The sequence below is a fragment of the Electrophorus electricus genome, chromosome 21 (assembly GCF_041902795.1).
Source record: "Electrophorus electricus isolate QZ-2024a chromosome 21, ASM4190279v1, whole genome shotgun sequence".
NCBI lineage: Eukaryota > Metazoa > Chordata > Actinopteri > Gymnotiformes > Gymnotidae > Electrophorus > Electrophorus electricus.
The window spans coordinates 16,897,782-16,912,500 of record NC_137517.1 but is presented as its reverse complement, the minus strand read 5'-3'; the positions used below and the strand labels follow the sequence as shown (position 1 = coordinate 16,912,500).

Genomic DNA, 14,719 nt, shown 5'->3' with positions numbered 1-14,719 from the left:
TTGGGGGAAGACCCTTCCCTGTCCTGACATGACTGTCCCCCAGTGCACAGAGAGAGGTCAATAAAGACACGGCTTGCTGAGTTTGGTGTGAGAGAACATGACTGGCCCACACAGAGCACAGACCTCCGCCCCATCTAACACCGTCTGGAATGAAATAAGACAGAGATGCTTCTGCATGGATGGGACGCTGCAAAATTATGTAGAAACCCGTCCCAGCAGAGTGGAAGCGTTTACAGCTGTAAAGGACCGACACCATACGAATGCCTATGGATTAGTATGGGACACCATAAAGCCTTCTGTAGGTATCCCAATACTTATGTCCATATCGTGTATGATCACCCACTGGAAGGGTGGGATAGGAATATACATATTGTACCTGTGTGTGTGTGTGTGTGTGTGTGTGTGTGTGTGTGTGAGTGTGAGTGTGTGTGTGTGTGTGTGTGTGAGAGTGTGTGTGAGAGTGTGTGTGAGTGTGAGTGTGTGTGTGAGTGTGTGTGTGTGAGAGAGAGAGTGTGTGTGTGCGTGAGTGTGTGCGTGTGTGTGTGTGTGTGTGAGTGTGAGTGTGTGTGAGAGAGTGTGTGTGAGTGTGTGAGTGTGAGTGTGTGTGTGAGTGTGTGTGTGTGAGAGAGAGAGTGTGTGTGTGCGTGAGTGTGTGCGTGTGTGTGTGTGTGCGTGTGTGTGTGTATATATGTGTGTGTGTGTGTGTGTGTATATGTGTGTATATGTGTGTGTGTGTGTATATATGTGTGTGTGTGTGTGTGTGTGTGTGTACCTGCGTTTGCTGGGGCTGGGAGTAGGCTGGCGGCTCCTCGGTGGGCTTCATGATGGCCGGCTGCGTGTTGGTGGTCGGGGGGACGGTTTTGGGCCCGGCCGCCTGCAGCAACACAACGACAGCACAACAGAAGGAGACGTCTGAGTGAGCCCTGCGGGACGCCGGCCCAGTAATGACAAGTCCAGGCACTCACAGGCTTGGTATGTGTGAAAGGGTTATACTCCTCCAGGCCAGGGGGGGCGCTCCGCGTTACTTGTGTCACTGACGGGTCCTAAGGAGAACGCAGAAGCAGAAATCAGGCAGAGCGGCCACCTTCCAGCCGCGGCCCACGAAAACGGGCCGAGACGCAGCAGCGAAGGTGCAGGATGAAGCCGGAACCTTCTAAAGAAAACCCAGGGCTACGGAAATGCGGAAAACAGGAAAGCGTGCCATGGAAGAGCCGACCTACGGCTCCGAACCCTAAAGCCAGAGGGGGGAGTCTCTCAGATCATCTGAGAGAACCTGGCAGACTGCTTCCCATCATGCAATGCTGTAAATGAGCACAAGAAGAACGCCCCGAATAAACAGGTCTGAGAAATCAGAGGAACGGTGAGGAGAATTTCAGCTTCCTGTCAAAAAGTTCAGGTATGCTTTCTTCTCACAACAGCACCGACCAGCAAGTTCTTCCTGGTGCACATCGGCTGGTCACGCCACGTCTTTTCCTTACCTGCAAAGGAATTTAGTGATGTACTGAAACCCACAGAAAACCCGTTTAAAGGAATTTAGTGATGTACTGAAACCCACAGAAAACTGACTCTTGAACAAGACTTTCTTCACATGCAATAAAACAGGCATGTTTACACAGAGCAGCCACAGCCGACGTATTTAAACGTGTGCCACGTGAACCAGGCCGTCAACGCAAGCCGCATGACACGTCGTCTTACATTTATGCCGTTTGGCAGACACTCTTATCCAGAGTGACTTACAGAAGTGCTTTGTCATTTACTCACATCCTAGCCAGTAGAGTAGGATAGAGTCCAATATACCAATTAACAAGAATACCGTAGAAAAACTGTTGAAATACGGTCATAACAGAAACGACAAATATATGCTTTGTCATAATGTAATGGCTGCCTGAGGCAGAGCTTGGCTCCAGTGCAACTATTTAGAAAGGTGTAGGCGGGGCTTTGCCGGGCGGGGGAGGGGCCTCGTGTCACGCCAAGTTTCATGGCATACGCAAGTTACACGCCAGGCTGTGCTACAAACAAAAGGTGAAGGAAAAACATCTCCCTCGTAATTGAACAAATCCTGCTTTCCTGCCAAGATGGTTTAGTCCGTTATTCTGTGTCGAGAGCAGTGCAGATGAGGGTGACATTTCCTCCACTGGTCCAATCACTGAGGCCGAACCTGGCCCCGCCCACTCCGCAGCAGTTCATTCACTGTTAAAGCCAGAACTCAGCGGTGGTACACGAGCCTGCGGACCGGTGGCCCGGGAAGCGTGATGCCAGCTGACATGACAGAGGTGGAGAGAGAGAGAGAGAGAGAGAGAGAGAGAGAGAGAGAGAGAGAGAAGTAGAAGGAGCCTGTCGCTCTGAGCAGAAAACAATATTTTGGTTCCAGTTTGATTCTTGAGCAGCAAGAGGCTAGTTGATGCAGGCAAAGCCTGTAATTTCCAGCTGGCAGGGATGAGATGATTCCAATAATTTTCACTGGCTATAAATAGGCAAAACCAAGATTCCAAGGATATTTGTGACCAATATATGTGTGAGGAAAGGGGAGGAGAGGGGAGTGGGAGGGGAGTGCACCTCTTTCTCCTCTCAGCAGCAAGCCTGTTTATCATGCTGTTCTAGGAAATGCGAGAGCTCCTAATCAGTACAAAAGGTCTCTAGGCCCATATCCAATAGGACGGTATGGCCCCGCCCCCTCAGAGGCGTGCGGGCACTGCGAGGAGGAGCCTCTACCGGGGCGTCTCTGGTTCACACGGGCAGAGGCTGGCAAACTGTCAGGAGTGTGATGCCATGAATATTTCAGACTGTACAGAAATTAATGTTTCATGGGCCAATCACACACACACACACACAGTTTTGTCAAACTCTTACATGCTCGCTGGGTCTATGCTTCATGTGTTCCAGGTCCGAGCCCGTTTACATACCGCACAGAAGGGGGCGGGGTGTGAAATGACGCTCGTTAGAGCCAATGAGGTGTGCGTTTTCTAAACGTCTCCATCAGTACTGGGAGTGCCTGCAACACTCTGAAGCGCCGCAGAACGAGTTCACAAGTGCGTGTGTCCGAGGCGGTCGCCTCGAAGCGAGGCAGATGGCGCAGCCGTCGGGCCCCTGCAGTTTGTGCCCATGGCCCGTTTCTAAAGATGGATCTGAGAGCACGGCCTGGATCGGCGGTGCTGCTCCTCCCGAGGGGAGAAGCAATCCATCGCCAGACGCGGTTTATCGCGATACAGAACTGATAAGGTAGCGGTGCTTTCCCCACTTTAGTTTATTTATCTTTATATCTCTCCATTTATACATGACGGAGCCACCTGAGGTACAAGAGGACATATGCATAGTGATACAACATAATTCACCAGGTTTATCAATTAGAGGTGCTTAATTGTCAGATTTACTTTTATGGCATTTAGCTGATACTTTTATCCAAACCTACTTACAATTATGACTGAATGTAACTTGAACCACTGAGGGTTAAGGGTCTTGCTCAGGGGCCCAACGTTGACAACTTGGTAGCAGTGGGGCTTGAACAGGCAACCTTCCGATTACTCATTAGGTACCTTAACCACTGAGCTTCTATTAATTATTAGTTACATGACAAGCTCTGTTCTTCTTCAGACTTTACTGTTTCTGGGAATGACAACATTAACAAAGTAAATTCTTGGGCAGAGAATTGTTGGCAAATGTTCTTGCTAAAACTCCTAATTTTCATACACTACACTTTTCTGCTGTGTAGCCCAGAGACAGGGCAGGAGTCCCTCTACAACTTCACGTGATTGGCCAGCAGAGCGTGCGCACTCCTAGCCCCGCCCCCCACCACTGTGTGAGCTCCAGGCACAGTGTTGGTGCAGAGGTGGGGGTCCATCAGTCACCCATAGGCAACCAGGAGGGTGACGAAGCATCAAGAGGTAAAGCAGCACTGAAGCAAGTGTAAGAGTCTCATAAGGCTACACAGGTAGCGAGGGCGTAAGGCCGGGCCAGCACAGGTAACGAGGGCGTAAGGCCGGGCCAGCACAGGTAACGAGGGCGTAAGGCCGGGCCAGCACAGGTAACGAGGGCGTAAAGCCGGGCCAGCAAAGGTAGCGAGGGCGTAAGGCCGGGCCAGCACAGGTAGCGAGGGCGTAAGGCCGGGCCAGCACAGGTAGCGAGGGCGTAAGGCCGGGCCAGCACAGGTAACGAGGGCGTAAGGCCGGGCCAGCACAGGTAACGAGGGCGTAAGGCTCAATGCCATAAAAGTAAATCTGACAATTAAGCACCTCTAATTGATAAACCTGGTGAATTATGTTGTATCACTATGCATATGTCCTCTTGTACCTCAGGGGGCTCCGTCATGTATAAATGGAGAGATATGCCAGGTAGCGAGGGTGTAAGGCTGGGCCAGCACAGGTACCGAAAGCGTCCATGTAGAGTTTCCTGAGGAACAGAGGGATTTGTGGGGCTGTTTGCATCATCAGATAAGTGGGAGAAGTTTCAGTCTGCTCAGAGCATCCTCACCGAGTGGCTCACAAGCCATAGCACACGAGCTACAGCGAGCCCTGAGCTGTAACGCATACACGTCGTGCATCTCGCTCTAAGCTCCAACAGCTCAGATTCTGCTCGAGGGAGAGAGGGATCCAAACCCAGTCCTGGATGGATTTCCGAACGACTGCTGAGCCGCTCTGGTCGTGACCCGCGCGACCTCCAGGACTGGCGTCTGAATAACAGCGCCGAGGGTGGATTTTGCGGCTGAAACATTGAGGTCTGAGCTGCTCACGACTTGCTGCAAAATGACCCACTTAAACGGTGACCAAGTGACTTACTGACCAACGTTTAAAACTACAGCAGACTTTTAGCAAAATCGATTCAAAAATAATTTAATATTAAACTGAAGGGGAAAAAAAGCCCCCCAAAAAAAATGAAAGACAGGGAAAAAACTAAAATAAAAACTAGGGGAAACACACATCTCTTTGTAATCGACTACAAACGAGACCCGACTTGCTGAGAAGGCTGCACCTTCAGAGTGCCCTAAACCACAAATGGTTCTGATTATAAACCTCGAATCCCAGAGCGTTTCTATTAGCTCTGACGAACAAAGGGGTTACTGACTGTAACTGTATCCACGGCAACAAAAGCAATGACTCGAAGAATAATACCATGTGCAGGTACGCATGTGTATAAAACTACACTACGCATGTACATTAATCTTTATTACATACATTTTATTGAACGGATTTTATTACATGTATTAAATTACAATCCATGGCAATAAAGCAATGCGGATTTGAATACGAGAGAGCGGGGTAATCAAAATTACAGCGACGAACACAAGGTTTCAGAGAAACGGCATGTTTCGGAAGGAGGTCCTTCATCAGCTGTGCAATCAGTGTTCTTCTGAACTTCTAGCAGCTGAGTCCAGTTTATGCTCAAAACTGTAGATGTTCAGATCACATCCATTCCACTGAGATTTAAAGTCCATCCGTGTGTACACCTACGTTTGCAGTAATGAGTTCCTTAACAGTGTCTGTAATGTTGCTTTACCATTAGAGATTTTATTCCATCCTACCTTCCCATTCCTCTCTCTCTCTCTCTCTCTCTCTCTCTCTCTCTCTCTCTCTCTCTCTCTCTCTCTCCAGTAGGACCTAGGTGCCAAAACTGAAACCAAAACTACTTTTTTTTTTTTTAAACATATCCTATAGTTCCCAACCTACCTACCTGCACCCCCTCCCTCCCTCCCTCCCTCCCTCCGTGTGACCGCACAAGTCCTGTTTACGCCGCGGTTTCCACGCGGCAACGGACAGCAGCGACGAGTGGCGCTGCTCACCGGCGCTTTTGCTTCGCTGTTAAAATGGAGGCGGCCGGCAACGGCAGAAAAGGGCTGTGCTCTCCGCACGAATATCGGAGATTTGCTTTTTTACGCTCCTATCAATAGCATCACCACATCGGTGCGGAACGAACGCAGGTCGCGTTTGCCCGCGTGGATGTGGGACCCAACTCCGGTCCCACGACGGCGCGCGCCCTACGGATCAAGCAGCAACTGCGCGGAGGGCGCGCCAACGCGCGCGGCTTCTCTGAGCGCCGACAGTCACGGCGGGGAAACACGGACGCCCGGCGCGCTTACCGCCGCCCCGTCACTGAGGAAACGGAGCGAAACAAACTGACCCACACGCAGTTACACAAACGTGTTAGGACACTGATTTGGCAGCGTGGGACTCGATATGTCTGAAGAGCCCAGAGCAGAAAGCACACAATGCTTCATGAATTATTGACACATCTGCTCCGTCAGGAAGACAAACCGTCACTCCAGTGTTGGGTTACTTAAAAACGCCACGCGGGAATTCCATTACAACACATTAGCCGCCAAGACCAGCCTCGTTTTCTTAACTGACCAGACTTAGTCAGGCTGCAGAAAATACCGATTTTAAACAAAAAGCCGGGGCATTTTTCGTATCGTTTTGTAAAAAACAAAAAGTTTCTGTGAGGGGCTCTTGATACAATGGGCATCCAGTTCACACTTCCAGCACGCTTCCTGTGCAGTCAGCTGAGGTTCTGTGTGTGTGTGTGTGTGTGTGTGTGTGTGCACGCACACACACAGTATGTCACACTTATGTTAGAGTGTGTAAACCCTGCGTTTCAGATGCCCCTTGTCCAGCATACCGGGGCTGTTTAAGGCCAGTGGCTGGCTGGCTGGCAGGCAGGCGGGAGACTCAGCAGTGTAGCGTGGGAGACTTGATGGTGGCAGGCGAAGACAGGCCGTGATTAAAGGGACGCGCGACGGGATGTGCCATTTTATTTTTGAGAGAAAGCGAGGGAGGGAGGGGATGAGAGACAAGGAAAGAAAGGAGAGACAGAAAGAGAGCAATGCTGGATAAAGTAAATTGGCTGAAATGAGAAAAGCCCCTTGCAGATGGCCCCCTGCCCCACGGCTCCGAAACCACCTGCTCTCAGCGCCTGCGCACCTGGGCGAGGCTGAACCCCGGCCACCTGCACAGGCTCAGAGGCAGCGAGCCAGCGCGCCTCACCCCTGAACCCGCAAGCGGCGTGCGAGCAGAACAGATGTCACCGGCTAATTTACAGCGCAGCGTGAGGTCCGTGGACTTCGTACCTGAGCGTTAAGGGGGGCGCGAGCGTGAGACGCTTCTCTGGCAGGAATTCCAGGAAAGCTGCAAGGAGGTGCAACGCTGCTGCACTGAAGTGGCAAAGATTCTTCTCAAATAATTCATCTCCCCTAATAATGCATTAAGAGTGAATTACTTAACAGTATCCTCTCTCTCTCTCTCTCTCTCAATGGATTATCTGTCAAGCTTTACTTGGTGCTACACCTGGTTGCTATGGTGCACAGTAAAGTAACATGGTAGCTTCTTAACTTCAAACCTACACATTCGCATAGGTCAGAGCTGAGGTGTGGATCACCTATAATGCCTCAACACGGTATATAGCCATTATGGTATATGACCATTACTGGTAGCTTTATTTGGGGTTCAGCCTTCATGAACGGACAAGATGCTGTGATGCTGCTGGACATCTTAGGGAAAGGCATTACAGCTAAAAGATTATTATTGCTCGTGTACGTGCATTAAGAAATGGGACTGCAATTTATCATGTTTGCACATTAACAAATGGCTAAAGAAATTGGTTTTTAAAATTAATTAATTAATTAAAAACCCAAAAACTATTCTATCAGCAGTATGAATCACTGACTGTCTCAGCTGTGTCTTGGACATGGCAGAGACAAAACTGGATTTTAATAAGAGAAAGGCCTATATTCGTAATATCAGACGTCAAGACGTGGCATGTTAGCTAAAGTTGAAGAGGTTAATATTACATCCGTCTGAAAGCATGAGCGCTTGGTTTTGTGACAAGCCAGAGTCAATAATATCCAAGCATGTTGAGTCGAAGAGGAGTCGAGTATAACCCAGCTGGACATCTTGTGCTTGAAGCTTGTGTTGCACCATGACATGACAGCCAGTTTCCAGAACAGCAAAGAAACTCCAGAGACACCACAACATGTGCATAAAAAACAGGCGAGCAAATGATACGAAACAAAACGTCCTAATGGACAAACCCGACGGACTACATGACTTTCACAGATGAGCTGGATGTTCTTGAGTCGCCTCAGATCAGCCGGTCCTCAGTAAACATGACCAGCGTGACCTGCAACGCCTAGCACAGTTAGCTACACAGCTAGCGTTTTATTCCAAATCATCGATTAAAGAAGCGTTAGCTAGCCAAGAAATAACGTCTATATTTGTGCGGGTATGGGACGCTTCCAATAATTTGAGCATGAACCATTAATCTGGTTCGTCCATTTGGACAGGACTAAGAGAACATGGTTAATACATATACATACACACACACACACACACATACACACACACACACACACACACACACACACACACACACACACACACACACACACATACATATATATATATATATATAGCTAACTAACTAAAAAGCAGAGTTAACAGTTTGGTTCCTACGGGAGGTGTTGAAGATAACAGATTAAGAGCAGCTATCTAGGAGCCCCGCACATAATGATTAGAGAGGCAGAAAGCCAGCTAGATACCCTAGCGTGGGGCATCTCAGGGTAGCCACACAGGCTGCAGCTAGCATGGCTACGCGGGGCTGGCGAACTGACATTTTCAGCTTTACCTGAAAAGGGTTGCTGAAGTCGGGATCCGCGAAGGGATTGCTGTCAAAATCCGACATCTCGAGAACCACGAGTTGTCTTCACTCTTTAGCAAACACAACAACAACAACAACAACAAAAAAAAACCCGAGAGAAAAACCCGAGAGGAAAACCTGATCGCAAGCACAAAGCTCTCTTCTGCACTACGGCCGCGGCTCGACGGTCTCCGACTGCAAAATGGCAGGAGCGGAAGTGACGTGGGAAACGCACGTTTCTATAATAATTATTGGGTTATGGGCCGTGAAACGTTTAGAAACGCAAACGTTAAACTCGATTCATATTCTGAATCATTTATTGATACCAGTCGAAGCAAAGTAAAAGTGCAGGCCAATGCAACTGAAATCTGTTACATTTCTATGTTTAATATTAGCCTAGGACAGGTTTTGAAAGCTTTTTTTATTCCGAGTGCTTGAAGATTATAAATTGTGTGCTTATTTTATACTTGTGAAAATGTAGCAGTAACGCATTTAAATGATTGTAAAGGTAGCCCACATTTTAGTGTTTAAAGGGTACCTCCTCTGATTTTGCTAAATTTCTTCATCATTCAGTAGTTTAGATGTAATTAACAAGTAATGAACAAGTAATTAAGAGTGTTTTGCTGAGAAATGTGCCTTTACAGAGAAATTTAGCATTTAAGTACTGAGCCAAAATTGTTCATAATTGCAGTACTGGGAACCAGCCCTCGAGACGTCTACACCATTATATCCGCTATCCAAAACGACCAGTGAACGTTCATGTGTCTTCAAAGTTTCTATATGTCACGCTGGCAATGGTAAAATAGTGCTACATTTGGGGGGAAAATATGTTTTTTTTGTACTGTTTTTTAATTTTATTGTGTAGTTTGAGTAAGAGGGAGTGTGATACACGGTGTCACCGAAAATGTGTTATGACAGATCACACTCGTGTAAAAATAAATAGACAAAATACAGTACAGGACGTCATTTTGGAAACAGACCTCCTCGAATTCTTCCGCATATTCTGTCAAGTTCCAACATGGGTAATGTAATTATAAAATGTTAAATGTAATTATAAAATGTTAAAGCTGCTGAAGGCATTAGCTGTGCCGAAATGATGTAAGAACAGAAGTGCTGTACTTGCGCGAATGAATCTGTTCTGACTCGCTAGCTAAATGTTAAGTTTCTCTAGAAATGCGCGTTTCACAACTAAGCACTCTTAATGACGTTGTTTGCGTCTAAACCCTTGAACGATTAAACAATTTTATAAAACCAGAGTTCCCCTAGGAGCAAAAAACGCAAATGAGATATTGCTCCCATCTACAGTACTAAATTGGTCATTACATTTTGGAGGTGGCGCTCATTTGTTACGAAGTTCCGTTTCCTGTGGCCGTAGAATAGTTCTGTAGAACATTTTTATATTCCCAGCGCACGAAAGTATCGTTTTTATTAAACGTACAGTCCTGTACGTCTCCATGCCAGAAAAATGGCCTACATGTTTGTTTAATTCTGCTTTGGCAGCAGGCCATGGTCTGGGTCTATGGGCATAAACAGTGAAAGACGCGCCTGGACAGCCCAAATCACGATGCATCTTTTTGTTTTTATCGGCAAATAAGTGACCAGGGGCTAAAGTGCACTGTGATTGCAATCACTATCAAAGGACTTGCGACGGCTTGGCTGCAGAAAAGCATCGACGCTGTAATCGTAATGGGAGAAAGGTCTTGGCAGGATGTTTTGGTTTGGCGCATGGCGTAATAACTTCACTTATGAGGTCATAATACATCACAATGCCTTTGATGAATGTTGAGCATTTTTGAAAATCTTTCGCGGTGGGACCATGCTTGCGTTAGAGTACGATAACCGAGACGGACGATAACCGAGACGGACAATAACCGAGACATGCGCGCTATGGTTCATGTACTGCGCTTCCGGTAACTCATTTGAAAATCGGGGACTCTTGGCAAAATCGTTTGATATAGGTACGAGATTTACGATACTTTGGCGCCACAGGAGTTCATGGAGACGCCGGCACAACTCGATTGGAAGCTGAAGTTTATTGTGAATCGCCCGCCTCATTTTTAAACTCCACTGGTGATCTGGCTCTCCGTTTATCCGACTCGCAGCATCCACAATGCGTTTGCCGTGCTCAGCCCCGCTCCTGTGCATGGGATGTCATCTGATCGCGGTGGCGGCGATAGAGCCGGTGTCGACCGGCCTAGCGTTGGGAATTGCAGCCGCCGTCACCGGTTTCTTAGCGCGGTATCAAAATGTGCTGTATTACTTCCAAGAATGTTGCCGACCCGAGTGGATTTCCTACAACAAAACAGGTCTGTAGACTAGCCTACGTGTCGGCCTTAATCCATTTTGGTTTCGCTAACCACTGCGTATTTTAACGTTACATGTTTACCCAAACGTCGGAACATTTTACTTGCGGTTAGATCAGCTAAGCGCTGCTGGCGTTGAAGAATGTTTAGGGCTAAAGTGATCGGGGTTAGATGGCATGATTTGGGTATTTATGGTCTAATGAAGGTTCTGGATTAAGAGAGCTTGTGGCTTGAATTTATTGGGCATTCCGGGCACACGAACTGGACATTTAAACAATTCATATAACTGTTGTTCAACTCTGAAGGATACATTTTGTGAAAGCGAAGGTATTAGGTGGATTTGCCTGTTATTAAGGCCTCTTGTTATGTGTATGTGAATATGCATTATTACACCGTTCATAACAAAATGCGAACAATTTAGCGCCTCGCATGACAATCTCAAGATTTCCAGCGAATCATTGGTGCCCTAAAATCAGTTTTCTGTCTTATCCATTTATTGTCTTCAGCGCGACTTGTTTGTGCAGAAATTCTATGTGCTTGTCCCACGCGACCTGTTTGTGCAGTAATTCTCTGCTTCTCTTGCAGGTCTCCAGGAGGACCTGGAGGAAAAGCTGTTCGGCCAGCACGTGGCTTCGCGGGTCATCCTCAAAGCAGTGACTGGGTTTATGAACAGCGAGAACCCCAAGAAACCGCTAGTTCTATCCCTGCACGGCTGGACTGGCACGGGGAAAAACTTTGTGAGTCAACTGATTGCGGAGAATATTTACCAGAAAGGAATGGCCAGTGGGTTCGTGCATCTCTTCACAGCTACGGCACACTTTCCCCATGAGGTGCATTTAGAAACATACAAGGTAGGCGGTGCCATCAAAGTTAATCCTCAAACTGCTTTGTCAAAAATAATTCATTGCCACACATAAAACTCATAACTGTTCTGCTTTCTGTGAGTGCAGATGCTAATGCCCCTGTCTACGTGCGCTGTCTTTCTCAGGCACAATTGCAGCAATGGATAAAAGGCAATGTGACAAATTGCCCACGTTCCATGTTCATATTTGATGAGATGGATAAGATGCACCCCGGCCTGATTGATGGCATAAAACCATATCTGGACTTCTATGAGAGACTGGACGGAGTGTCCTACAGACAGGCCATCTTCATCTTCCTCAGGTGTGTAGTGTCACTGGGAAATACATTAATGCAGGGTAGGTTAAATTAGGAAACATTCCAGACCTGTGTTGACATTGAGATTAGTGGTATGCTGTACTGTCATTTGCATGTTGTTTGTTTTTCAGAAAAATCTTGAATATTTTATATTGGCATTTAGAAGGATAAGAGGGTTTCACATGTGCAGTTGTATGATCAGGTGTTTCCTAACCTGTTCCTCATGCTAATCTGTACAGCATATCTGTTTATAACTGAGTGGTCCTTCATGTTCAGCATTTCCATTTAAAGTCCCACCCCTTTATACACACACACACACACACACTCTCAAAGATATCGATCTACACTCTTGGAACTGTAGAACCCCATGGAATGAATGTTTAGGGGGCAGTGGTAGCTCAATGGTTACGGTACGGTTGACTAGTGATCAGGTTGCAGCTTCTAGCCCCACAACCGCCAAGTTGCAAGGCCATATGACTGTTTCACTCATAATTCTAAGTCACTTTGGATAAAAGGATTGGCTAAATGCCATAATTATGTGTGTTTGGGCATTGCCTTTCTGCTGGACTAGGAATGAGGTCATCAGCCTTATAAATCACCAACAGGAGGGGGCAGGCTGTGTCTCAGTTTTCTTACTCTGTGTGTTCGTGCGTGTTTCACCATAGTAATGCCGGAGGAGAGAAGATTGTGCAGGTGGCTCTGGATTTCTGGACGTCGGGAAGAGAACGAGAGGAGATCGAGCTGAAGGATCTGGAGATGGCTCTGTCCCTTTCTGTCTTCAACAACAAGAACAGTGAGTATCAGGCACATGTAATGGTCAGTAAGGACAGTGAGTAGCAGGCGTGTGTAACGGTCATCAGCCCCTTCTCCATCTCCAAAGAAACTTGTCTCTTGAGAGATGTTTACTCTTACAGGATTGTGTTTGGATGACCTTTTGGAAGAGTTGGAAATATTCAGCATACAAAATTCCTGTAAATACTCACACTCTTTCCTTCCTCCTTCTGTTACTCCATTTTCTCCGTTTATTGCTCCTTTATCTCTCTCTCGCTCTGTAGGTGGTTTCTGGCACACCAGTTTAATAGATAAGAACTTGGTGGACTTCTTTGTGCCTTTCCTGCCGCTGGAGTTCAAGCACGTGGTTCAGTGTGGCCTGGCAGAGATGGCTGCCAAAGGCCTCACCCCCGACGCTGCCGTGGTGGACCACATGGCGCGGGACATGAACTACTTCCCCAAGGACGAGCGTGTCTTCTCCATGAAGGGCTGCAAGGCGATCTCCAGCCGGCTGGACTTCTACATCGACTGAGATGCGCCACTTTCCCCTAAAATGCAGCCCCCAAATATACTTCTAACACTGCTGCTGTCCTTGAGGGGTTGTGGACTATTTTGACGGAGTCACTTGTATTTAGATGGAGAGGAAGGAATAGCTTTCAAATCAGGTGAAAGGGCACAACGAGCCTTCTCTTTTAAAAGTGGATTCATGAAGGACTGTGCGTGCCTAACTCCTTCTTTTTAAGGAGGCTCCAGGTGCAGTAAGTAATTGCAGGTAGTGTGAAACAGTTAAAAATACATTAGTTATTTTTAATGACCTTGAGAAATGAATGGTCATGCAGAGATGATGACCAGATTTTCTTTTTGTTGCTGCTGTTAAACATTTCATCGATGTTAGCAGAATTTGTGTCTAAATAGAAAATACAACACAATGCCATATAGTGTCAAATATACATGCCAACTTGGGATGACCTTTTTAATTTTTTTAGAAATCTTTTTATAATTTTATGAACCAGGGCTCTGAGTCATCACCTCAACAGATACGTTGTCATGTGATTCCAACCAATGATCATTAAATGAAGATCAACCATGGACCAAATGATGGAGACTCACCTACATCACTTTTTGTTTTCTGGTAGCACTGCAAAAGAATCTAGTAAAAGTTGCCTGCATGGCGTTTTCCCATGCAGAGACGATGCTCAAATCACTGCAGAGTTTGTAATGATCGTTTTTTGTTGTATGAAAGTGATATATAACTGTCAAAAACAGGTTTTATGAAAATGCTTTTGATTCATTTAGGGTGGACTGGTGAAATCTACTCACACTAAACACTGATATTTATGGGCAACTCCAAGCATTTAAATCAGATCTCCATTTAATCCCCAAAACATTTATGGACTTCCTGTAGATGTAACTGCCAACCTTTTTAAAGGAGTGGTTCACAAAAAATCCAATGTAAACAATTTTCTTTTTGTGTTTATGGATTAGTGAGGCCACGTTTACTATCCAATGTTTCCTTTGTTTGTTTGGGACTGGATTTATGAAGTTAATCTAAGCAATTCTCCCAAATCTGATGTGTCCTGTTAAGTAATGTCACACAGACTTAACATTGTGATTTAGGACACAGTCTGACTTTGTATGATTTTCTGTAAAAATACACAACTACACAGAAGAGGTGAAAGCTATAATCATATCAGTAATGGACATCTAGAATCAATTTTATTAAGTTCCTGGTATCTTACAAAATTATTTTAAAATGAAATCACAGTTTTATAATATCAATGGAAATAAATATAGGGAGTTTTGATTAAAATGATTTACACCACTTGCTAGCTACACTAGCCTAGTAGCCCCAGCCTCAAGCTAAGGAA

The 14,719-nt window shown here is 46.4% G+C and overlaps 2 protein-coding genes across 4 annotated transcripts in view; one reads left to right on the top strand and one right to left on the bottom strand.

The window, feature by feature from the left end:
* scamp1 (secretory carrier membrane protein 1) overlaps positions 1-8,830 on the bottom strand; it is a 17,170-nt gene extending 8,340 nt beyond the window's left edge. The window contains exons 1-3 of one of the 2 annotated variants that reach the window (XM_027029995.3): positions 8,608-8,830; positions 966-1,043; positions 773-874 (exon numbers count right to left, since the gene is read on the bottom strand). In XM_027029995.3, coding sequence (XP_026885796.1) covers positions 773-874; positions 966-1,043; positions 8,608-8,664 — 237 coding nt within the window. In that variant the 5' untranslated portion in view covers positions 8,665-8,830. The remainder of the gene's footprint in view (positions 1-772; positions 875-965; positions 1,044-8,607) is intronic. The other variant, XM_027029996.3, reaches the window with a different exon arrangement.
* A 1,184-nt stretch (positions 8,831-10,014) lies between these two features.
* On the top strand, positions 10,015-14,131 carry LOC113590049 (torsin-1A-like). Of its 2 annotated transcripts, none has more exons than XM_027030008.3 (5): positions 10,015-10,925; positions 11,508-11,773; positions 11,911-12,086; positions 12,746-12,873; positions 13,163-14,131. In XM_027030008.3, exons 1-5 carry the CDS (start codon positions 10,730-10,732, stop codon positions 13,381-13,383), a joined length of 987 nt encoding a protein of 328 aa, XP_026885809.2. In that variant the 5' UTR covers positions 10,015-10,729; the 3' UTR covers positions 13,384-14,131. The 2 variants fall into 2 exon arrangements, with proteins under 2 accessions (XP_026885809.2, XP_026885807.2); XM_027030006.3 differs by having other exon boundaries at positions 10,018-10,925; positions 13,136-14,131.
* Positions 14,132-14,719: the final 588 nt, after the last annotated feature.